This window comes from Sus scrofa, chromosome 7 (assembly GCF_054392235.1).
Source record: "Sus scrofa isolate SSC_HxYL_T2T_F1_AM1 chromosome 7, Sscrofa_HxYL_maternal_Yorkshire_Landrace_v2.0, whole genome shotgun sequence".
In the NCBI taxonomy this organism is placed as follows: domain Eukaryota; kingdom Metazoa; phylum Chordata; class Mammalia; order Artiodactyla; family Suidae; genus Sus; species Sus scrofa.
The window spans coordinates 90,115,943-90,142,302 of record NC_139389.1 but is presented as its reverse complement, the minus strand read 5'-3'; the positions used below and the strand labels follow the sequence as shown (position 1 = coordinate 90,142,302).

The 26,360-nt window shown below is 36.7% G+C and overlaps 2 protein-coding genes across 4 annotated transcripts in view; both read right to left on the bottom strand.

Moving 5' to 3' along the window:
* Positions 1 to 26,360, bottom strand: part of LOC146401759 (olfactory receptor 4F3/4F16/4F29-like) — a 128,043-nt gene that overhangs the window by 17,185 nt on the left and 84,498 nt on the right. The gene's annotated exons all lie outside the window — the stretch shown is intronic.
* On the bottom strand, positions 9,566 to 10,519 carry LOC100512477 (olfactory receptor 4F3/4F16/4F29-like). Its single transcript, XM_003128595.2, has one exon. The coding sequence runs from the start codon at positions 10,517 to 10,519 to the stop codon at positions 9,566 to 9,568; it is 954 nt and encodes a 317-aa protein (XP_003128643.2).

The window sequence follows — 26,360 nt, the reverse complement described above, 5'->3', positions numbered from 1 at the left end:
GTCCATTGCGTCATTTGAAATTATTTTCTCCCATTCTGTAAGTTGTCTTTTTGTTTTCTTTTGGGTTTCCTTTGCTGTGCAAAAGCTTTTCAGTTTGATGAGGTCCCATGGGTTTATTTTTGCTCTAATTTCTATTGCTTTGGGAGACTGACCTGAGAAAATATTCATGATGTTGATGTCAGAGAGTGTTTTGCCTATGTTTTCTTCTAGGAGTTTGATGGTGTCCTGTCATATATTTAAGTCTTTCAGCCATTTGGAGTTTATTTTTGTGCATGGTGTGAGGGTGTGTTCTAGTTTCTTTGCTTTGCATGCAGCTGTCCAGGTTTCCCAGCAACGATGGCTGGATAGACTTTTTTTTCCCATTTTATGTTCTTGCCTCCCTTGTCAAAGACTAATTGACCATAGGTGTCAGGGTTTATTTCTGGGTTCTCTCTTCTGTTCCATTGGTCTGTCTGTCTGTTTTGATACCAGTACCACACTGTTTTGATGACTGTGGTTTTGTAGTATTTCTTGAAGTCTGGGAGAGTTATGCCTCCTGCTTGGTTTTTGTTTCTCAGGATTGCTTTGGCGATTCTGGGTCTTTTGTGGTTCCATATAAATGTTTGGATTGTTTGTTCTAGTTCTGTGAAAAATGTCTTCAGTCATTTGATAGGGATTGCATTGAATCTGTAGATTGCTTTCGGTAGTATGGCCATTTTTATGATATTGATTTTTCCAATCCATGAACATGGAATATCTTTCTGTTTCTTTACATCTTCTTTGATTTCTTTGATTAAAGTCTCATAGTTCTCGGCATATAGGTCCTTTACCTCTTTGGTCAGGTGGATTTCATCTACAAGGATGGTTCAACATATGCAAATCAATCAACGTTATACATCACATTAACAAAAGAAAAGTCAAAAATGATCTGATCATCTCAATAGACGCAGAAAAAGCATTTGACAAAGTTCAACATCCATTCATGATTAAGACCCTCGCCAAGTGGGTATAGAGGGAACAATCCTGAATATAATCAAAGCCATTTATGACAAACCCACAGCAAATATAATACTCAATGGGGAAAAACTGAAAGCCTTCTCACTCAAATCTGGAACAAGACAGGGATGCCCACTCTCACCACTGCTCTTCAACATCGTTTTGGAAGTCCTAGCCACAGCAATTAGACAAACAAAAGAAATAAAAGGCATCCATATAGGAAGTGAAGAGATAAAACTGTCACTGTATGCAGACGACATGACACTATACATAGAAAACCCTAAGGACTCAACCCAAAAACTACTTGAACTGATTAATAAATTCAGCAAAGTAGCAGGATATAAGATTAATGTACAGAAGTCAGTTGCATTTCTGTATACCAGCAATGAAATATTAGAAAAGGAATGCAAAATACAATACCTTTTAAAATTGCACCTCACAAAATCAAATACCCAACAGCAAAAAAGCCAATCAATCAATGGAAAAATGGGCAAAGAACCTGAACAGACATTTCTCCAAGGAAGATATACAGATGGTCAGCAAACACATGAGAAAATGCTCAGCACCGCTGATTATAAGAGAAATGCTAATCAAAACAACCATGAGATACCACCTCACACCAGTCAGAATGGCCATCATTCATAAGTCCACAAATAACAAGTGCTGGAGGGGGTGTGGAGAAAAGGGAACCCTCCTGCATTGTTGGTGGGAATGTAAACTGGTACAGCCACTATGGAGAACAGTTTGGAGATACCTTAGAAACCTATACATAGAACTTCCATATGATCCCGCAATCCCACTCTTGGGCATATATCCAGACAAAACTCTACTTAAAAGAGACACATGCACCCGCATGTTCGTTGCAGCCCTATTCACAATAGCCAGGACATGGAAACACCCCAAATGTTCATCAACAGAGGATTGGATTCGGAAGATGTGGTATATATACACAATGGAATACTACTCAGCCATAAAAAGGAATGACATAACGCCATTTGCAGCAACATGGATGGAACTAGAGACTCTCATACTGAGTGAAATGAGCCAGAAAGACAAAGACAAATACCATATGATATCACTTATAACTGGAATCTAATATCCAGCACAAATGAACATCTCCTCAGAAAAGAAAATCATGGACTTGGAAAATAGACTTGTGGCTGCCCGACGGGAGAGGGAGGGAGTGGGAGGGATCAAGAGCTTGGGGTTATCAGATACAACTTAGAATAAATTTACAAGGAGATCCTGCTGAGTAGCATTGAGAACTATGTCTAGATATTCATATTGCAGCAGAACAAAGGGTGGGGAAAAAATGTATACATGTAAGGATAACTTGATGCCCTTGCTGTACTGTGGGAAAATTAAATAAAATAAATAAAAAAATTTTAAAAATAAAAACAAACAAACAAAAACAACAACAAAAAAATAAACATGCACTTCTATGTTCATAACAGTATTATTCACAGTAGTCAAGATATGGAAACAATCTAAATGCCAATTTATGATGAATATATTAGGAAGATGGGATATATATATACAATGGGATACTACTCAGCCATAGTAAATGAAAAAATAATGCCATTTGCAGCTACATGGATGGAACTAGAGACTCTCATACTGAATGAAGTAAGTCTGGAAGAGAGATACCATATGGTATCACTTTATGTGGAGTCTAAAATGTGGCACAAATATCTAACTACAAAACAGAAAAGGTCAGACATGTAGGAACGACTCATGTTTGCCAGGGTGGAGGGTGAGGGAGTTGGATAGATTGGGAGTCTGTGTTTAGTAGATGAAAACTGTCCCATTTGAAGTGGAGGGGCAATGAGATCCTGCTGAAGAGCAAAGAGAACTATATATCTAATCACTTGTGATGGAACACAATGGAGGATAATATGAGAAAAAAATGTATGTATGAATGGGTCACTTTGCTGTACAGCAGAACTTGACATAACATTGTAAGTCAACCAAAATCAAAAATTAAAAAAGAAAACAAAGTCAACAACAAAGAAAACCAATCAAACAAAGAATCTGACTGCAGTCACTGTGGAGGTGCAGGTTTAGTCCCTGACCTGGTGCAGCTGCAGTTGCAGCATAGGTTTCAGCTGCAGTTGGGAGACATTCCTTGGCCCAGAAACTTCCATATGCTGTGGGTTTATTTATTTACTTTTATTTCCCCAATACATTATTTTTTTTCCTACTGTACAGCATGGTGACCCAGATACACATACATGTATACATTCTGTTTTCTCACATTATCATGCTCCATCTTAAGTGACTAGACATAGTTCCTAGTGCTACACAGCAGGATCTCATTGCTAAACCATCCCAAAGGCAATAGTCTGCATCTATTAAACCCAAACTGCCAATCCATTCCACTCCCTCCCCTCCCCCTTGGCAACCACAGTCTATTCTCCAAGTTCGTGATTTTCTTTTCTGTGGAAAGGTTCCTTTGTGCCCTATATTTGATTCCAGATATAAGTGATATCATATTGTATTTGTCTTTCTCTTTCTAACTTCAGTAAGGATGAGAGTCTCTAGTTCCAACCATGTTGCTGCAAATGGCATTATTTTGTTCTTTTTTATGGCTGAGTAGTATTCCATTGTGTGTATATACCACATCTTCCTTTTTTTTTTAACCAACTTCTAAGAGACTAATACAGTTTCATAGAAATTTATTTTTATTTTTTTATTACTCAAATGAATTTATCACATCTGCCTTTTTATAATGATCATAATAATCTGATTTCACAGGATTTCCATCCCACAGCCCAAGCACATCCCCCCACCCCCCAAACTGTCTCCTCCAGAGACCATAAGTTTTTCAATGTCTGTGAGTCAGCATCTGTTCTGCAAAGAAGTTCAGTCTGTCCTTTTTTCAGATTCCACATGTCAGTGAAAGCATTGGATGTTGGTGTCTCATTACATGCCTGAATTCACTTAGCATGATAATTTCTAGGTCCATCCATGTTGCTAAAAATGCTGGTATTTCATTCCTTTTAATGGCTGAGTAATATTCCATTGTGTATATGTACCACCTCTTCTTGATGCACTCCTCTGTTGATGGACATTTAGGTTGTTTCCATGTCTTGGCTATTGTAAATAGTGCTGCAATGAACATTGGAGTACATGTGTCTTTGTGAGTTGTGGTTTTCTCTGGATAAATGCCCAAAAGTGGGATTGCTGGATCAAATGGTAGTTCTATTTTTAGTTTTCTGAGGAATCTCCATACTGTTTTCTGCAGTGGTTGCACCAATTTACAATCCCACCAACACCACATCTTCCTAATCCAATCATCTGTTGATGGATATTTGGGTTGTTTCCATGTCTTGGCCATTGTGAATAGAGCTGCAATGAACATATAGGCACATGTGTCTTTTTCAAGGACTGTTTTGTCCGAATATATGCACAAGAGTGGGACTGCTAGGTCATATGGTAGTTCTATGTATAATTTTCTAAGGTACCTCCATACTGATTTCCATAGTGGTTTTACCAGCTTCCATTCCCACCAATAGTGCCGGAAGGTTCCCTTTCTCCACACCTTCTCCAGCATTTGTTATTTGTGGACTTATTTATGATGGCCATTCTGACTGGTGTGAGGTGTTATTTCATGGTAGTTTTTATTTGCCTTTGTCTACTAATCAATGATGTTGAGCATTTTTTCAAGTGCTTGTTGGCCATCTGTATTTTTATTTTTTTAAATTCAATGAACTTTATTAGTTGTACAACCATCATTGGAACCTAATTTTAGAACACTTCCATCCCAAACCCCCAGGCCATTTCTCTCCCTCAAACTTATCCCTTGGTAATCATAAGCTTTTCAAATTCTGGGAGTCTATTTCGGTTCTGCGTCCTTTTTAATGACTCCATATGTAAGTGATAGCATATGATGTTTATCTCTCATTGTCTGACCAATACTCATTTCTGATAAAAACCCTACAGAGGAGTTCCCGTCATGGCTCAGTGGTTAATGAACCCAACTAAGAACCATGAGGTTGCAGGTTCGATCCCTGGCCTTGCTCATTGGGTTAAGGATCCAGCATTGCCGTGAGCTGTGGTGTAGGTTGCAGATGCAAATTGGATCCCACATTGCTGTGGCTCTGGCGTAGGCTGGTGGCTACAGCTCCAATTCGACCCCTAGCCTGGGAACCTCCATATGCCGCAGAAGCGGCCCAAGAAATGGCAGAAAGACCAAAAAAAAAAAATACCTACAGAAAGTGGGAACAGAGGAAACTTACTTCAACATAGTAAAGGCCATGTAGGATATACCCACAGCTAACATCATTTTCAACAGTGAACAGCAGAAAGCATTTCAGAAACAAGATTAAGTACAAGACAAAGATGTCCACACTCATTACTTTTACTCAACACAGTTTTGGATGTCCTAGCTATGGTGATCAGAGAAGAAAAGGATATTAAAAAAATCAAAATTTTAAAAGGAGTAAAATGGTTGCAGTTTGCAAATAACATGATACTATACACACAAAATCCTAAAGAGGCTATCAGAAAACTACTAGAGCACAGCAATGAATTCAGCAAAGTTGTAGAATAGAAAATTAATACAAAAATTTCTATCCACTAACAATGAATGATCAGAAAGAGAATTTGAGGAAACAATCCTATTTACCATCACATCAAAAAACAAAATACCTAGGGATAAAGCTACCTAAAGGGAAAGAAGACCTGTATTTGAAAATTATAAGATGCTAATCAAAGGAATCAAAAATGACACAAACAGATGGAAAGATATACCATGTTCTTGAATTGTTAGTATCAATTTTGTCAAAAATGACTATACTACCCATGGCAACCTACAGATTCAATGTAATCACTATCAAATTACCATTGACATTCTTCACAGAACTAAAACAAAATATTTTAAAATATGTATGGAAACACAAAAAACCTAAATATCCAAAGAAATCCTGAGAGAAAAAAACAGCTAGAGGAATCAGGCTCCCTGACTTCAGATTATACTACAAATCTACAGTCATCAAAACAGTAGGGTACTTGTGGAAAAGCAGAAATATAGATCAGTGGAACAGGATAGAAAGCCCAGAAAAAAACACATGCACTTACAGTCAGTTAATTTATGAAAAAGGAAACAAGAATACAAATGGAGGAAAAACAGTCTCTTCAGTAAGCGCTTCTGGGAAAACTGGAGAGCTACATGTAAAAGAAAGAAATTAGAACATTCTCTAATGCCATACAAAAAAATAAACTAAAGATGGATTAAGGACCCAAACATAATGCCAGATACTATAAAACTCCTAGAGGAAAACAAAGGCTGAACACTCCCTGGAATAAACCACCACACTATCTTCTCAGATCAGCTTCCTAGAGAAATGGTAATAAAAACAAAAATAAACAAATGGAAGCTAATTAAACTTAAAAGTTTTTGCACAGCAAAGGAAACCATAAACAAAATGAAAAGAAAACCCACAGAATGGGAGAAAATATTTGCAAAACAAATGACTGAGTAGGGATTAATCTCCAAAATATACCAACACCTTATGCAGCTCAATATGAACAAACAAATAAACAGACACTAACAGCCCAATCAAAAATTGGGCAGAAGGGAGTTCCAGTTGCATCTCAGTGGAAATGAACCCATCTAGTATCCATGAGTACACTGGTTTGATCTCTGGCCCTGCTCAGTGGGTTAAGGATCTGGCATTGCTGTGGCTGTGGTGTAGGCCAGTAGCTGCAGTTCCAATTAGACCACCAGCCTGGGACTTTTATATGCCATGGGAGCAGCCCTAAAAAGACCAAAAGAAAAGGGGGCGGAGTATCTAAATAGATATTTCTCCAAAGAGGACATACAGATGGCCAGAAAACACATGAAAAGATGCTCAACATCACTAATTACTAGAGAAATGCAAATCAAAACTACAATGACAAATACAGTATATCATATATCTAGAACCTAATACATGGCACAAATGAACCTATCTACAGAAAAAAACAAACTCATGGGTATGGAGAATAGACTGGTGATGGCTGAGGGGGAGGGGAAGGGGAAAGGTTGGGATGGACTGGGAGTTTGGGGTTGGTAGATGCAAACTATTGCATTTCGAGTGGATACACAATGAAATCATGTTGTGTAGACAGGATACTGTATCCAGTCATGTGTGATGGAACATGATGGAGAATATGTACATATACATGTATGACTGGGTAAGATAAGATAAAGAATGTACGTATATATGTATGACTGGGTCACTTTGCTGTATAGTAGAAACTGACAGAACATTGTAAATCAACTATAATTTTAATTGTTGAAAAATTATGGAAAACATAGTTATTTTTTTTCCTTTTGTTAATGGTCACACCTGTAGCATATGGAATTTCCCAGGCCAGGGGTCAAATCAGAGCCACATCTGGGGCCTATGCCATAGCCACAAGAATACCATATCCAAGCCACATCTGGAACCTATGCTATAGCTTACGGCAATGTTGAATACTCAACCACTGATCAAATCCAGGGATCAAATCTGCATTCTCGGAGAGACAATATTGGGCCCTTAACCCCATGAACCATAATGGGAACGCCTATAAAGTTATTTGTTAATCATTTGGAATTATAATTCTGACTGTTCTGACTAGAATATAACTTCTAAATTTTTAGTTGTTTTAAAACTTTGATTTAGTGTGAACAAAATCCTTAGGGGACATTTACTGGATAAGTTTTAAGTAAGAATGAGTCATGAAACACTGGTCATGGAACGTGTGTGTTGCTTCACTTGTAACTGTGCAGAGTGTCTATAAACTTTGGATCATGTTAGAAAATGTCCTTCTTAATTGCTACTTAGGAATAATGTTTACTACCTTGAAGTGAGTGTAAATAGGGTGTTTGTGGCAGTAGAGGGTTATATTTTGAGTGTTCCTGAGCTTTGTTAGTCAATAACCAATTATTTATGACAGACAAGTCTCAATTGCCCACCTTTAAGTTGACAAAGACTCTGTCCTTGAACAAATATTAGTCACGCTCCTTTGAGCCCTCTTCTCCACTAGGCCTCAACTAAGCTTCATCCTCACTGGGCTTGCAGAGGCCAGATATAGGAATAATCCTGCTAAATTAGTTTAGAGGAAATTCCCCAGCCTTTGTATCTAATAAAATTTCTACCCCCCTACTCTTGATGTCTGACCACCCTGGCTTGCCCTTAACAAGAACCTTGTTTGGTCCATTCAGCAAGAATTCTCCGTACCTTTAGTGTCTCCTCTTAGCAATTTCATCCTCCCAACCACCCCCAACCCTGATACACAGAAGAATCTGTGGCACTTTGGCTATAAATTCCCACTTTTTCTAATTGCATTGGAAGTAGAACCCATTCCACTTCTATACTGAGATCTCTTCTCCCCTATTGGAACAGCTCCCAATTAAAATAAACTTTTTGCCCTGTAAACTGTCATGCTCTGTTTTTCATTATTGTCTGTCTTTCTTCCTTTTCTTTCTTTCTTTCTTCCTTTTCTTTCTTTCTTTTCTTTCTTTCTTTCTTTCTTTCTTTCTTTCTTTCTTTCTTTCTTTCTTTCTTTCTTTCTTTTTCTTTCTTTCTCTTTTTTAGAGCACTGTGTATGAAACAAATTTAGTTACTGTAGTTGATGTCATAAAATGAATGACTGAATCTGTATTAAAAGTATTATAGCACCCCCCCCAACCAAAAAAGATTAACAATGTAAGGTAATAGGATCTGGTCTTGTTTCAAGGGGAAGAAAGAATAAATTTATCCTAAGATAAAAGTATCTGCTTATCCCAAAATATGAAAGAAAACAGTAAAAGACAAAACACAGTTAGTGGAGATTGAAAGCTGTAAAGGTTCAAGAAGTAAATTCTGGGAGTTTCCGTAGTGGTCAGTGGTAGTAAACCTGACTAGGATCCATGAGGATGTGGGTTCAATTCCTGGCCTTGCTTAGTTGGTTAAGGATCCGGTGTTGCTGTGGCTATGTGTAAGCTGGCAGCTACAACTCTGATTCAACCCATAGACTGGGAACTTGCATATGCCGCAAATGGGGCCCTAAAAGGACCAAAAAAAAAAAAAAAGAAGTAATTTCTGTTTTCCTTGGTCATATATACTCATATCTAAATATAAGTAATAAATATTTAAATAATGAGAATGAAAGTAAAAACTGATATATGTTAATATTTTGGTAAAATTTGCATAGCTCAACTTTGATTTGTTTATTATTTAAAACTTAGTAATACTTTAACACCAAATACTATATTGACAGAAGACTAAAATGCGGTTTTCTCTGTTGGAATGACATGACAAATTCATCCTGGTGTATTTGTTCTGCTTATGACTGAAAGAAGTAAATATTATTCTTTACCATGTGTAATATTCTTAGTTATCAGGGATTCTTTAGCTAACAAAGATAATTTTTTATGCCTTATGCTCACTTTACATGCTCCATTACTTTTTTTTTCTTTTCAGTGTTTAATGGCTCTCCCTCCTAAATGAGACAAAATAGACTTGATATCAGCGTGCATAATAACTCTTTTAAGTGCAAAAAGAAAAGTTTTTTTTTCTAGGTTTAACCATCAGTAATGAACATCAGTAACCAGCAGGTGTCTTCACAATACAGGAATCACTTAAGAGATCTTCCTATAACTCATCAGCTGCCTGCATACTCTCCTCATTGCCACCTTCATTTCTTGATTCCTGAATGTGTAAATAACAGAATTCAGGAAAGGAGTGAGAACTGCATCAAAGATGGCCAGAAACTTATCCAGGGGTGTGGAGAGAGATGGCCATGTATAGACAAATATCAGAGGACCAAAGAATAAGATGACCACAGTGATGTGAGCTGACAGTGTGGACAGAGCCTTGGATGAACGCAGTGAAGACTGTTTCTTAACAGTGAGAATGATGACTATATAGGAAATGATCAGAATGAAGAAGGAGCCAACAGAGATGAATCCACTGTTGGCCATGACCATGAACTCTAGTTGATCTGCGTCTATGCAGGCAAGTTTGATGAACTGAGGAAGGTCACAGTAAAAGCTGTCCAACACATTAGGCCCACAGAAGGGTAAGTTTACCACAAAAGCCAGTTGAACCATGGAGTGGATAAGGCCAGTCATCCAGGCAGCCACTAAAAAGGAGATACATAATCTTGGGCTCATGATGGTCAGATAATGGAGAGGTTTACAAATGGCAACATATCTGTCAAAGGCCATGGCTATAAGCAGCACCATCTCCACACCACCAATGACATGGATGAAGAAGATTTGAGCAATGCAGCCAGTGAAGGAGATGACTTTACATTTCCTGAAAAGGTCATAAATCATCTTGGGAGAAGTGACAGAAGAAACTCCCATGTCAATGAAGGAGAGGTTGGCCAACAGAAAGTACATGGGGGAGTGTAAGTGAGGGTCAGAAGTCACAGTGAGCATAATGAGGGAGTTTCCCATCATGCTTGCCATGTAAAACATGGAAGAGAACACCAAGAGGAGAAGTTGGATCTCCCATGAATTGGTGATTCCCAGGAACACAAACTCTGACACCACAGACTGATTTGCTCCTTCCATGGGCTTCCTTACCATTTTTACTAGAAGGAAGACAATAGGAAAAAATGTAAATGATGGTAATTACATTAATAAACTAGAAGAGTGGTTAAAGGTATGAAAGCCTACTACACAATAGTGTTAAAACTGACCCAACATGCTTATGGCCTCTAAAATGGGCTCATACCGAGAAATGAGTGGCTGTCACGTGGAGATGTTTTTACCACCAAATTGTCTCTACCTTTAATATTTAATACCCTTTGCTTTCTCCCATGGTTAATGCCCTCTAACTCATGAGATACAAGCTGGTCAACAAGAGTAATAGAATTTCAACCACCAGTTTTTAATTTTTAGTTCAAATCTCCCCTAATCTGACCCCAGTCACAGAGAAATAATTAGTATTTCAATCTCTTCCAAGAATGTAAACCTTATCTGGTACCACTTACATGTTTAGGAGATCTATAAAGTTTTGTTTTACTATTATTAGCATTTTTTAACCTTTTTTTTGTTTTTGTGTAGTGCAATGGACTGAGGACAGTTCTAACTCACCAAGTAGACTCTAAGCTTCTTTTTGTGTGTGTGTGTGTGTCTTTTTGCCTTTTCTAGGGCCACTCCTGTGGCATATGGAGGTTCCCAGGCTAGGGGCCTAATTGGAGCTGTAGCCACCGGCCTACACCACAGCCACAGTAACATGGGATCTGAGCCACATCTGCAACCCACACCGCAGCTCATGGCAATGCCGGATCCTTAACCCACTTAGCAAGGCCAGGTATCGAACCTGCATGGTTCCTAGTTGGATTCGTTAACCACTGAACCACGATGGGAACTCTAGACTCTAAGCTTCAAGAAGTCAGGGATTTTGACTCATTCATATTTGGATTCCCTGAAGCAGAGAAAAAGTGGCCCACACATAGAGGAGGCAGGTCAATTTATATCACACTAGGAACAGAGTTTGTGATTCAGTATTTGAAAACTTCTCTAGCAATTTGATATGTAGTGACTCCAAGTTTATGATTTCATATTTTACAAAACTAATAGTTTCTGAAGGACTAGAAATTAAAGTAAAAATCTTATCTTTCAACACAGGTAATTTTAGGAACACTTCGTACATGACCTGAAAATCTTAAAACAATGAAATGCATATTGTAGTGGAAACCATATTGTACAAATCTCTAATAGGAAAAGGGCTTATTCCATTAGCTTGTAATTATTAACTCTTAGTTAGAAATACATCATAGTTTATCAAAAGGAATATGGGTTTGGATTTACATTTCAAGATTTATATTAATGTTCATCCATTTATAGCTTTATCTTGTGCAAATTACTTTAACTCTTTGAGCTTCAGTTTATTTATCTATGAAATTTTAATTAGTAAAATAACTAATACCTCTTAATCAAGTGGTCATATTTGTAAATGTTATGTTTTCTTCTCCTTATTTAACTTGGCCTAAGAGTACTCAAAACATGAGAAACAGTGAATGAATAAGAAAATCAAACACTCCATTCTATATTCTTTCCTCCTTTGTTATAGATTAGTTGACTGTAGATGCTTAGGTTTAATTCTGGGCTTTCTATCCTGTTCCACTGATCTATATTTCTGTCTTTGTGCCAGTACCATATTGTTTTGATGATTGTTTCTTTGTAGTACAGTCTAAAGTCAGGGAGCCTGATTCCTCCAGCTCCATTTTTATTTTCAGGATGTCTGGCTATTCTGGGCCTTTTGTGCTTCCAGACAAACACTAAAATATTTTGTTGTTCTGTGAAAAATGTCCTTACCACCTTACACCAGCCAGAATGGCCATCATCCAAAAGTCTACAAACAATAAGTGCTGGAACGGGTGTGGAGAAAAAGGAATACTAGTACACTGTTGGTGGGAATGTAAATTGGTTCAACTACTGTGGAAAACAGGATGGAGATTCCTCAGAAAACTAAACATAGAACTACCATTTGATCCAGCAATCCCACTCCTGGGCATCTATCCAGAGAAAACCACAACTCACAAAGACACATGTATTCCAATGTTCATTTCAGCACTATTTGCAGTATCCAAGACGCAGAAACAACCTAAATGTCCATTGACAGAGGAGTGAATCAAGAAGAGGTGGTACATATACACAATGGAATATTACTCAGCCATTAAAAGGAACGAAATACCAGCATTTTTAGCAACATGGATGGACCTAGAAATTATCATGCTAAGTGAAATCAGCCATATAATGAGACACCAACATCAAATGCTTTCACTGACATGTGGAATCTGAAAAAAGGATAGAATGAACTTCTTTGCAGAACAGATACTGACTCACAGACTTTGAAAATCTTAAGGTTTCCAAAGGAGACAGTTCGTGGGTTGGGGGGATGTGCCTGGGTTGTGGGATGGAAATCCTATACAATTGGATTGTGATGATCATTGTATAAGTATAAATATAATAATTTCATTGAGTAATAAAAATTATTTTTTAAAAAAAGGGAATGGAAAGTCTAGGAAGGGGAAATGGTTGGAAATAGGGTTGTAAAGAGTTTCTGCTGTGTTGCAGCTGGTTAAGGATCCTGCCTTGTCTCTGGCAGCACAGGTTCAATCCCCTGCCCTGTACAGTGGGTTGAAGATCCGGTGTTACCACAACTATGAAGTAGGTCAAAGCTATGGCTCAGATTTGATCCCTGGACCAGGAACTTCCATATGCCATGGTATCAGTCAAAAAAGAAAAAAAAAATAGGGTTATGATACTGGTTTCCAGTATTACAGAACACCATTGTGGGTTTTTTTTTCCATTAAATAAACATTTGTTAAATATCTATGATATGGCAAATGCTACACAAAATTTTATGTCCGCCCTGAGGATACAGTGATGCAGACACAGTAATTTGTCCTTTGGCACTTAAAGTCTGACCATAAATAGAAACAACAAATTAATTTCAAGTGGTACAGGATGCAAGATAGGAAAACATAAACCAGTCTGGGTGTCAGAGAAGGACTCCCTAAGGAAGTATTATTTAAAGTGAAGATGAGGAGTTCTCCTTGTGGCTCAGTGGAAAGGAACACAACTAGTACCCATGAGGATGCTGATTGAATCCCTAGCCTGGCTCAGTGGGTTAAGGATGTGGCATTGCTATGAGCTGTGGTGTAGGTCTCAGATGCAGCTTGGATATGGCATTGCTGTGGCTGTGGCATAGGCCAGCAGCTGTAGCTCCGATTTGACCCTTAGCCTGGGAACCTCCATGTGCCATGGGTGCAGCCATAAAAAGCAAAAAAATAAAATAAAAAATAAACAGAAGTTGAATAGGATGCAGCCATTGGCTAAGCTGGGGAGAAGGTAATCCTATAAAAATTGGATTGTGATGAGCATTGTACAACTATAAATGTAATAAATTCATTGAGTAATAAAAAATACATAAAAAAAGAAAATCAAACACTACTGATCAATGAGGAGCATCATAGTTTTATATCAGAAAATATTTTTCTATAAACAATTATGATACATATAATTCACATTTTCATAGTGATGGAAAATTTAACTATCTTCTATAATTTTAATTGATTTGTTTTTAAAGAACACTGTTTTATTCTTAGCAGTACTTATCACAAATGCAATTTATTATTTGTTTAATTTCTTCTTCCCAACTAGGTTGCAAGCCCTAGAAAACCATAGACCACATCTGTCTTCTTCAATCCAATGTATTACATTTTGCAATTGCAAATAATTATTTGCTAAAAGGGTAAATAAAATGTATAGGTGACCCTTGAACAGCATGGGTTTGAACTTTGTGAATCCATTTACAGTGGATTTTTTTAATGTATTATTTTCAACATATACAAAAATGTGTGCGTAGAACACTAAGACTTGTACTGAAGTGGATATCCTATAGGCATAAGGTGCATAATATTTAATATAAAATTAATATGGTATTAGTTTTCTTACTCTTTCATAATTTTGTTTTCAAAAATTACTTTATCATACAGTATATCTTTATCTCTCTCACAACTGAATAAACTGTATTATCAGCCTATGGTCACAGATAAATATGGTCATACATAAAAAAAGTAGCAATGTTTCCAATACTAATTTATGACTATGATTTTAATGCTATATGCATAAAATTTTATAATAATTCATTGATTGTGTATATGCATGGCTACTATGAAGTAACTGTATTGATTACCCTAGGCTACCATAAGGCAACCATATTGCTGCTTCTTCATTATCAGTACATAATTTGTTATAACTAAATATCAAGTTTCTTCCATTCTTCATTTCATGTTTTATGTCTAGTGTTAGTAATATGTGTAACATCTGCAGTGCATTTTATCCTATTAGACATATAAGTATAGGCATTGGCAGGTGATTTATCTTGTAAACAGATAGTGTAAACTTACAATACTGTAAAGGTATTTTTTCTTCCTTATGATTTCTTAGTAACATTTTCTTTTCTCCCACTTACGTTATTGTATGAATATAGTATATAATACCTTTAATGTACAAAATACGTGTAAATACACTAGTTGTTATCTATAAGCCTTCCAGAGAACAATAGGCTAATAGAAATTAAATTCTGGAAGAACAAAAGTCATACATGTATTTTCCACTGCCCAGGGAGCTGCTGTCCACATCCCTAAATTTTTCAAGGATCAAATGTATTTGCTTGTATTAGACACTCACCTGGTGAGAAAAGAAGGAAAGTTCAAGAGGGTGGGGACATTTCAGCAAAGTGAAATTTATGTCTGGAGGGAAACCCAAAGTAGGAATAAGGCTAAAAGAAGTCTTCAGTCTAGTCAAAGAAAGTGAAATCAATGAGTTCCACTTTGGGATCTGCTGGTAAATTTAATGTCCCTTATTTAGGAAAATCATTAGTCATTATAGATCAGGAAATCAATACTCAAATAAACTAAAAAACCTGACCAAAACCATAAATGGACTTAGTGTTAGAGCTCATTTTAGAACATATATTCAAACTCTGATTTCCTGCTTTATTTTTTCCTTTATTCATGACTTCCTGAGGACACAGCCTGAAAACACACACACACACACACACACACACACACACACACACACACACACACACGCACACAAGGCAGAGTGACAGTAGAAATTGTTGGGGAAAGATAAGCCCCTATTATAGCTGCTGATTACCATTTATTGTTATACTGGTTACTGCTGCCTGGGTGCCATGATTAGTCACCCTTGACAACTTTCTATCACTAATTAAGGTACCTCAGTGTCCTGGGAAACTTAGTAGTCTGCTAAAACATTTGCTCTTACTCTGCTTATTTGGACAAGTACTGTTATTTGGAACAGAAGGCTTTTTGGATGCACTCATGATACAAAATGCCAGTTTACCTTGTTGTACACAAGCTGTCTCTCTCCAGAGGGACCTCAGACACCAGAAGGGGATCAGCATGAAATAATTACTTAGAAGTGTCCATAAAGTTTCCTGATTTTAAGTTCTACTTTCTTCATGAAATCACTCTTGATTCCTCCAACCTGAGTAATTTCCTGTTTCTAGTGTTTCACTTTAACTCCCCACATGGACCATGAGACAACTCGACCCATCATATTTATTTATACACAGTGCAGTGCCTAGAAGAGTGCTAGAGGACATAACAGGTCTTCAGTGAAAAGCTCATTCTAGTCAAAGTGTATTGAGGTAGATCATCAATCTCAAGGTGGATACAGGAACCCTAGGCTTCAATTGGGACTTCATATTAAAGACAGACCCTGTGTATGATTTCATCCTTCTTTGAATTTGTCTCCATTTTAGCTCTTATAGTATCTCATAACAGTTATCTTTATTATTTCTTAAAGAAGCTGCATGCAATAAAAAAAATGAGTATAGGCTTCAGTATCTGAAAAAGCATATTTCATATTCTTCTACCTAATCATTTGGTGATTTGGGCAACATATATTTCATCTCTGAGCCCTTTTCCCCTCTATAAAATAGAGAAAATTGATATCTTACAGAACTGAGAATGTGAGATAATATTTATCATCAAATACAATTGTCTTCCTCTTTGATGCCCTTGATAATGGAAATAACATAAATCTCCTCAGTGAGGTCATATGTTAGTAAATTATTGTAAATTAACAAAACATAATGAATTATTTGTAAAGGAAACGGAATAAACCAGATTTACATCTATCATTATGAAAAAAATAAAATATAATGATTTAAATTATCAAATTACAAAATAATTCATAAGTGATATAATTTTTGAATTAAAAACAAAAACTGTTAAACAAACAAGTATGCAAATAAACAACTATAAACATTTAAAGAAGAAGGCTGTCCAACAACTTCAGTATAGTGATTTTCTCTGGGGAGGGTAAAAGGAATCTTATAGGATGAGTTAATTTAATCTTATTTGCAATGATTTAATTACCAAAAAATCTGATAAAAATGAACCAATGTACATTTTTAAATACTGAACACTGCCAATCACTTAATTTGGAATACTTTTTTTTTTTTTTTTCTTTTTAGAGCTGCACCTGTGGCATAGAGAAGTTTCTAGGCTGGGGGTTGAATCCTAGCTACAGCTGTTGGCCTGCACCACAGCCACAGCAATGAAGAGCCTTAACCCACTAAGCAAGGCTAGGGATCAAACCCACATCCTCATGGATACAAGTTAGGGTCTTAACCTACTAAGCCACTATGGGAGCGCCCTTGAATACCTTTTAAATTAGTGAAATATGTCCCAATTTCTTTTTCTTTCTTCCTTTCTTTTTTTTTTCAGCTTTTATCTTTTTAGGATAGCACCCACGGCATATGGAGGTTCCCAAGCTCAGGGTCCAATCAGAGCTACAGTTGCTGGCCTCTGCCACAGACACAGCAACATGGGATCTGAGCCGTGTCTGTGACCTACATCACAGTTCATGGCAACGCTGTATCCTTAACCCACTTAGCGAGGCCAGGGATCAAACCCGCATCCTCATAGATACTAGTCAGGTTTTGTCAACCGCTGAGCCATGACAAGAATTCCCCAATTTCTTTTTTGATTTAGTGCATCTGTCATGTATCTATCCCTTTCTCTTCTCACTGCCCTTATTTTCATCAGTTTTTACTAGATCTACCACAAAATCTATTATGATCCTCTCTTTCAAGACTTTTGGCTGTTCTAACAAAATACAGCAGTTTTCAAAACAGACCCAATCATAGTGTTAATGGGTCCTTTTCTTGCTTCCAGATAACCTTCAAAGTACTAAAACAGCAATCAAAGCCCTTTGGTATCTGGTTCTTTTAAATCCCCTTTCCTCTTTCATTTTTCCTACTTCCTTTCTTGTACTCTATTACCTGACATCCCTTGATTATTATCTGACAATGACACACACTGCATGCCTGTTCTTCTTTCCTAATTCCCCTTCCACCATTCCACAATCTCCACCAGCTGCCCTTCTTTTTCTTTGGAAAAGAAGTACAACCCACACCTCAAAGTAAACACATGCAATAATGGTTAGACTGCCTTTCCTACCACCTCTTCACAGTCTAAGCAGATTCATATTTTCTTTGTTTATTTTCCTATTCATAGCACTTTATTCATGCTCCAAAGCATCACTGATCACATAACTTTATGGTTAATTTATAAGTAAATGTATTGACAAGAAGAATTGTGTTTATCCTTTTTTTGTAACCTCAACTGCTAACACATACATAAAATAAAGAGGGAGGGAGGGAGACACTAAAAATATTGCCTCTGTGAAAGTTGGTTAAAGATGTCAGTGATACAAAAACTCTGATTTAAACACAATGAAGGTAGCCTTCAACATAGGAAAATCTGATTGCAATTCATATTTCAACATATATAGCAGATTGTGTATTTATAATATAACAAGACATATAGAAGAGGATATAATTGGATGCTTAAGACATTAAAATATGCCTGATTTATAACTGGTGGGATGCATAAAAAGCTGAGAAGAGTTCTGAAGATCCAAAAAAATAGAGACTAGATTATAAAAATGGAGAAGAATTAAGGAAAAAGAAACTATGCCAAAATGAAAACTAAAAATGAAGAAGAATTAAGGACCATATGTATATAAGGGCAAAGAAGAAAGAAAAGGCCTATTTAAACTGAGAGACAGTTTATGGAATAAGATTGTCATTACTTCCTACACTTAAGAAACTCTATAATCATGAACAAGTTTTAGTACTATGTCTGAGCTATCTTTTAAGTCCTTAGTCTCTTGGAAGCCTTTCTTCAAAAACCTTTACCAGTTAAACATGTCATATTAACAACTACAAGTTGTAAATTAATTTTCCCTTTGGATCTCCAATACCTTCCACTAATATATGGGAAATTTTGAAGAAAATGAGTTTACAGGGGAAGGAAATATAAATATGGAACCTAGCAGAACAATATCGACAGTTCTTTAGTTACATTGGAATGAGTACTGGGGGGAAAAAAAAGGTTAGAAGAAGTCAAAGATAAATTTTCCACAGATATACTAAAAGGAAGAGGAAATATATGAATATCAGAATATAGAAAAAATCAGATCTTGACGTGTAAATTTGTAGATTCTAGATGGACCCACCAGTATATGACCCCCAGTTCACCCGGAAGTCACCAAATACCTGTAATCAACCTACTGATAGATGATATTCTGAAACTGTATCCTTTTATAGAGAAAGTTGTTGTATTATTTTTCTCAAATGCATTAATGATAACCATTTATGTTAACAAATTATTTATGATGTAAAATAAAAGAACTACCTCTTCACTTTTTATTTTGACTAAACCTTTCTCTTGACCCACATAGAATCAATCAATTTCCAGAAACAGATTCCCAGATATTTTATATTCATAGATGAGAAAAATATTGGTAGCTGGGGTTCCAAATAATAGAATTATCAGGCTGAAAGAGGCCTATAGACATCTCTTGGCCTTAAGAATCTAAACCATAATTCATATAAATTTCCCTCTCAATCTAAAAACATTGAGAGGCTATAACTTCCCTCAGGTAAAATGCCCTGCATTTTATTTTAAAAAATGTCATAAATTCTTCTTCACAACTGCTTCTCCTAATTTAAGACCACTTCTTTTACTTGTTATAACCACATGCAACAGAAATAATTTTCAACATTTTTTTCAATTAAGATTTTATGTACACAAACTCAACAAACTATATCACCCCTTAGCTTTCTGTTTTTCAACACTCAAAAACTCAATTCCTTTCATATTTTCTCTTAGGATAACCTTCTCATCTACCTCCCACCTTGCAAAAAAAAAATCACAATTATCAACTTTCTCTAAAGTATCTGTATGCTACTTATAGTTTAGAGACAAAATTAACAACCAAAATTCTAAAGTTGTAAAGCACTTAAGAAAGCAGAAGGACCAACTGATCTGGTAGTTTTCACTTTACTGTATACTTTCCACATACTATTTTGAGATGACATTTACTTTGGAAACAATTTAATCAGCTTTGGGTTTTTGCATATCTTTTCTTTCAGGCTTTTGTGTATCTTTTCTATTCAGGTATCTTCCATTCAGACTTTTTTCATCTTGAAAATTTTGAAAGTACCTAATAAATTCACTTTCCTTGTCAGAGAAGAAAACTGATTTATACTCCATCTCTTTGAAAAACTAATGGAGATTACAAGAGTCCTTACTTTCTTACTTTCTTGTGCCACCTATTTTTCTTACCTTTTTAATCAAAACACAGAGGGTGAGAATCGTTCATACCATCATCCTGGCAACAGAACATTAAACCCCAAACCTTATAAAACCATTTGTCTTTTCCTAATATCTTTTGCATTACCTTAACACTGTGATTCCAGTTAAAAGTCAAAGTGACTTTACCTTCCCCAACATGTCAATACTCCTTTCACATTTATTCCCCACTACTAGTGTTACCTCAGATGCTAGCTACCCTGCTTAAGGATAACACTAATGCATTTGAAGATATGACTCATGTCCATAGCAGTTTATGTCTGACCCTAGAGGTACTCTATTTATTACTAAATTGATCCCCATTCTCCTATTTTACCTGGACAAAGGAAAAAGCCTCCTCATAGAGTCTTAGATTTTCTTGAGTTCCCTAACACAAAGTGCCATAAAATCTTGCCATTGTGGAAATAATGCTAATTAACAGCTCTGGAGGACAATGACCAAGTGATACTGCAAAGACTGGAGTTTAGAAGGAGTTAATGTATCAAGGGACTTTTCTCCCTAGGGACCTATTTGGTTTGACCAGAACAAAGGTCCTAAAGACTCATAATTAGACACTAGAGACAAAGAGCAAACATGTTTATTAACATAGAAGGATAGAATACACTGTACTCAAGATTTTGTTACTGTGATTTAAAACTGTCAAATATTTCAATATATGGTTTATGGATTTCCATTTTTACTGTTAACCTAGTTCCCGCAATTGTCAAAGGAAAGCTCTTTTCCAGGTACAATTTCACTTATACGAGGAGCTACAAGTTGTCAGAGGCCAGTCTTAGCTGTGTTCTCTATGAACCATTCTTCCATGGGGCACTAGGACCTCTGAACCCATTAAACCAAGGTATATAGGAATAGGAAGCATAAATTTCCATAGTAAGATTTGGTCCTATTTTTAGAGTGACTGTTTACATCTTGGGTTCATACATGATGGCTATAGGACAGGAGGCAATATATATTAGCTACTGGTTCAAGTTATATAGTGAATCAGATAAACAACATTGTAAACATGCAGAGTATTCACTTTCCAATTGATATAAAAGCTGAGTATTCACCAGGCCATCCCATCACCACACTGGTGAGTTGTTTCTTGGTTATGGAGCATGAGTAAATACAGTAAATTCTTTGGGTGTGAGTCTGGTGGTCATACTTCATCTTCTGTAAAAATGTATCAAGAGCTGATATTTCATTGGAGACCATAGGAGCTGATAAAGCAGAAAAGGTACTGTATAAGTCCATATGTAGTAGTGTCAGCAGAAGCCACATGATTGGGAAATGAAAATTAGTACTCAGCATAGATTTACATTACTATGAAGACAACTCTCTAATTCTTCCAAAAAAGTGGACAGTGAGTCTACTAAGAGCATGGTGAGGTGCGAAACTGCAGAATGTCCTGAGGCTTTACTTTTGCATTGGCAGTTTTTGCATTTAGCCATGATGATAGCCTGGTCACCCATAGTGAGCATAGATTTGTGTGGTGAAGTCTATGCCGAGACTTTACTTATGCTGCTATGGTCACTGTTTAGTACCGATAAAGAACGACTTAGTACATGATACTAATGAAGCAATATGAGGATAGCTGGGAAGAGGCTGATTTCCATCACAGAAGTAAGTCATCTTATCCCTTCATAGTGAACAATCTCTAATAGTCTTTTACATGGGCATTCTCTGTGCCCTCTTTGAAAAATCCATCCATGTCTCTTTCCCTAGACTCCACCTCAAGAAATGTATACCCTCGTTCTTTCTTGGGTCTTAAACTGATAAAAAATTAGCCTTGCCCACAAATGAACAAGATCTATATCATACGCCATCTCTCATTCCAAAGGACAAGTACAACTAAAGGCATTCTCTGACTGAGGGAAGGGCAAGGTGGCAGCATTGGAATACCCTGACCTCATCCTCTTCCCATAGGCACACTGAGTCTATACCTACATATAGAGCAAATACTGCTGAAGAAGAGCTAGGGATTGACTCAATAGCTACTGCCCAGAGATAGTCCACCTAAAAATGGGTAGGAATGATGAAACATGGTTCCCATGGGTACCCCACAACCCTCATGGTGACCTGCAGCAGGGAGAGATAAAGCTGAAAGGCAGAATACAGACTCACACACTGTGAGACATAGTAAGAGAACAGTTGTTTATATTTTACACTTGTGCATTCTATAAACTTCTAGATGTGCTGTGTTTTAAATGTGTCCTGCTGTTACCTGTTCCTCCACCTTAAGTGATGAGAAATTCCTCTTCCACTTGCTTAAGTGAAAAAAACTTGGAGTCACTTCTCTCACATTCAGCATCCCCTCTGTTGGAGCATTCTATTAATTAACCCTTCAAAATCTTACCACTGACATCTTAAACCATGTACATTGCTACCCAAGGCACCATCTCTCTGTTCCCTTGATTTCTGCAATAGACTACTAACTTATCATTGCAGAGATCACTTTATCACCCTTCCCCAGACTATTCTTAGAGGGACAACCAGAGATAAAAATCAGTTTAAATAAAAATTATATCATGTAACCTCTCTTTGCTGAACTGTCCAATGCCCACCCCCCCATTCTTCAAAGTAAAAGACCAATTTACAATGGTCTATAGAATCCCACATGATTTGGCTTCCTTTTACTTCACTGTATTTTCCTCTACCAGTCTCCCACTTTTTTATCCTGACAAAGTCACACTGGTCTTCTGGATGTTTCTTGAACACACCAGGCACTTTAGGCCTTTGTGCTGGCTGTAGCCTCTGTCTGGGAGGACCTTATCTTCTCATAGCTACATTAAAAATCAGGAAGCTATACTACACCTTTGCTTAGCAACACCATCCCAATGATACCTACCCTACCTACCCTACTTAGAAATCCCACCCACTCTGCCCATTCTGGAATTTCAATCCACCTGGAAAATTGCTATTTTGCTGGGAGCCACAAAGTAGCTAAGAAGAATAATCCTGTGTGAGGCCTAACTGTAAGCAAAGCTACAGCAGAGGCTAAAGAAAGTGAAGCTGCAAAGCAGTTTCAAAGACTGGGAGCCACAAAGTGGCTAAGAAGAATATCCTGCATGAGGCCTAACTGTAAGCAAAGCTACAGCAGAGGCTGAAGAAACTGAAGCTGCAAAGCAGTTTCGAAGAATCCCCCAGCTGATCCTGTTTAGTAAAAATTCCTGAAATATGATTTCCTCTTCTATTCTTGTGCTTCTTTTCTGTCTGACGCTTATGTGTGTTGTGAGTCATTCTTGGCTCATAATATGGGAACCTTCTCAAATTCCTGATCTTCCACCCAAGTATGGGCCATTATCTACCTATAACCTAAGCCCTTGTTAAATAGGTTGAAAACAATTGAACCATGCATAAAGAACTTTCCTAAGAATGGGAAGTTTCCCTTCAGAGGAGCAATAGTAAATATTACGTAGAATTGCCACGTAAGCTGGAGATCTTTGTTGAACTTTGGTCCACCCCCATGGAGACAGATTGGGGGTGGTTTGTGTGTTGCCCATTGGCCCAACAATTGAGAATATTATAAGGCAAGATATTTTTTTCTACAATAAATGCTACCTGTTGGAACCCAGCAGGTGGAAATTATTATTATAATTGGCAAGATTTTTTTGATATATAGATTTTACAATTAATAAAGATTTTTATAATAGATAAGGTTTATTTAAGACAGTTTATGTTCGCACAACCTGCTAATGGTCTGAGGTCAGCTTGACCTTGAAAGCAAGCCATGTGTGAACACCCCACTCCCCATCAATGGCTGTTCATGCCTGCTAGAGGAGCACAATAGGTAGCTTAGGCAAGAATATCTATCATCTTATGCCAAATCATTGTTAAAGTAAAAATTAGATACCTATTATTCTGCTTGCTATTTACTTATTTTTTAAGAATAAAAGTACAGTTTGTATGTAATCTTTATTTAAAATCTAAGACTAAAAGAATAGTTTGGAATAATAAATTAACATATATTGTTGTTTGTATAATCATGCATAAGAGTAAAATGTATAAAAGCTGATGCTCTCCTTTCAATAAACAGGTCATCTGCAGCACTTGCTGAGGGAATTGGCTCCAATTCTTTCCGCGCCTGTTTGTAGCCCCTCCTCCTGTTCGTCTTCTCCTGGCTGCTGGGGCTGGACCCCGGCACTATTTATTTTACCCATTATTTATTATCTAAATAGCTCCACTAAAACGTAAGCTTCACAATAGTACAAATTATTTTAAAAAATATTTTTAGATGATTTTTTTTCCATCATAGCTGGTTTACAGTGTTCTGTCAATTTTCTATTGTACAGCAAGGTTGACACATTCTTTTTCTCACATTATCATGCCCCATCATAAGTGACTAGATATAGTTCTCAGGGCTATACAGCAGGATTTCATTGCTTATCCACTCCAAATACAATAGTTTCCATTTATTAACCCCAGACTCCCAATCCTTTCCACTCCCTCCCCTTCTTCCTTGTTCTCCATGTCCATGATTTTCTTTTCTGTGGAAAGGTTCATTTGTGCCATATATTAGGTTCCAGATAAAAGTGACATCATATAGTATTTGACTCTTTCTTTCTGACTTCGCTCAGTGTGAGAATCTCTAGTCCCATCCATGGCTACAAATGGCATTATTTTGTTCTTTTTGATGGTTGAGTAGTATTCCATTGTATATATGTACCACATCTTCTTAATCCATTCATCTGTTGATGGGCATTTAGTTAGTTTTCATGTCTTGGCTATTGTGAACAGCGATGCAAGGAACATATGGCTGCATGTGTATTTTTCAAGGAAAATTTTGTCTGGTATTAAAATATTTTAAATATTGACATACTCCAAAAGTCTATAATTATGCTTGGTACTTAGTAGACAGTCAATATTTACTGAATGAATGAAAAATTCAGGGGAGGGGAAGTGGAAGATGAGAGAGAGAGAGAGAGGGAGTGAATCACTCTTGGGTATCTTATTTTTGTGACTGGATGGATAATAGGGGAGGAGTGCACTGTTTTCAGTGAGCATCACTGAATCTATTTAAAGGAAATCTGAGGCATTCAAGAGCAGATGACAGAAGATATATTACATATGGGTCTAGATTTCAGAAGAGACAAAGGCTGTATTATATAATGTAGTATAAAATTGGTACAAATCATAAGGGAAATGATTATTCACTAAATGTTGCTAAAGTAATTTACAAGAAAATTTTAAAAATTTAGATCTTGTACTATTTGCAGCAAAATAATTAAAAATTTTTAAAATTTAAGTATAGTTGATTTACAGCATTGTGCCAATTTCTGCTACAAAGTGACTCAGTTATAAATATACATATATTTTTTAAAATATATCTTATTCTTTTTAATATTCTTATCTATCATGGTCTACCCCAGGAGATGGGATATAGTTCCCTGTGCCATATAGAAGGACATTGTTTTTCCATTTCTAAATGTAATGATTTGGGAGTTCCCATCATGGTGCAACAGAAACAAATCCAATTAGGAACCATGAGGTTGCAGGTTCAATACCTGGCCTTGCTCAGTGGGTTAAGGATCTGGCCATATCTGTGGTGTATGTCATAGATGCAGCTCAGATCCCATGTTACTGTGATTCCCACTTGGTCATGGTGTATGATCTTTTTTATATGTTCTTGGAATTTTTTTTATCACATTTGTAGTTGTATAATGATCATAACAATCTGATTTCACAGGATTTCCATGTTCTTAGATTTGATTGGCTAAAATTCTGTTGAGAATTTTTGTGTCTATATTCTCCAATGATATTGACTTATAGTTTTCTTTTTTTTTTTTTTTGGCCTTAGTTTTTCTTTTTACATCTTAATCCATTCATCTGTTGATGGACACAGGTTATTTCCATGTCTTAGCTATTGTGAATAGTGCCACAATGAACATAACATTGCAGGTATCTTTTTGTTTTTTATTTTATTTTTATTTTTGTCTTTTTAGGGCTGCACCCATGGCATATGGAAGTTCCCAGGCTAGGGGTCAAATCGGAGCTACAGCTGCCAGCCTACACCACAACCACAGTAATGCATGATCCGAGCCGCATCTGCGACCTACACCAGAGTTTAGAGCAATGTGGATCCTTAATCCGCTGAAGGAGACCAGGGATCAAACCTGGGTCTTAAAGGATACTAGTCAGATTCATTTCAACTGAGCCACGATGGGAACTCCTGCATATATCTTTTTGAATTATAGTTTTGTTCAGATATATGCCCAGGAGTGGGATTGTTGGATAATGTG

What these genes read in the sequence shown, in the direction of transcription:
- LOC100512477 (XM_003128595.2), bottom strand. Translation starts at nt 10,519, where the DNA reads ATGGTAAGGAAGCCCATGGAAGGAGCAAATCAGTCTGTGGTGTCAGAG.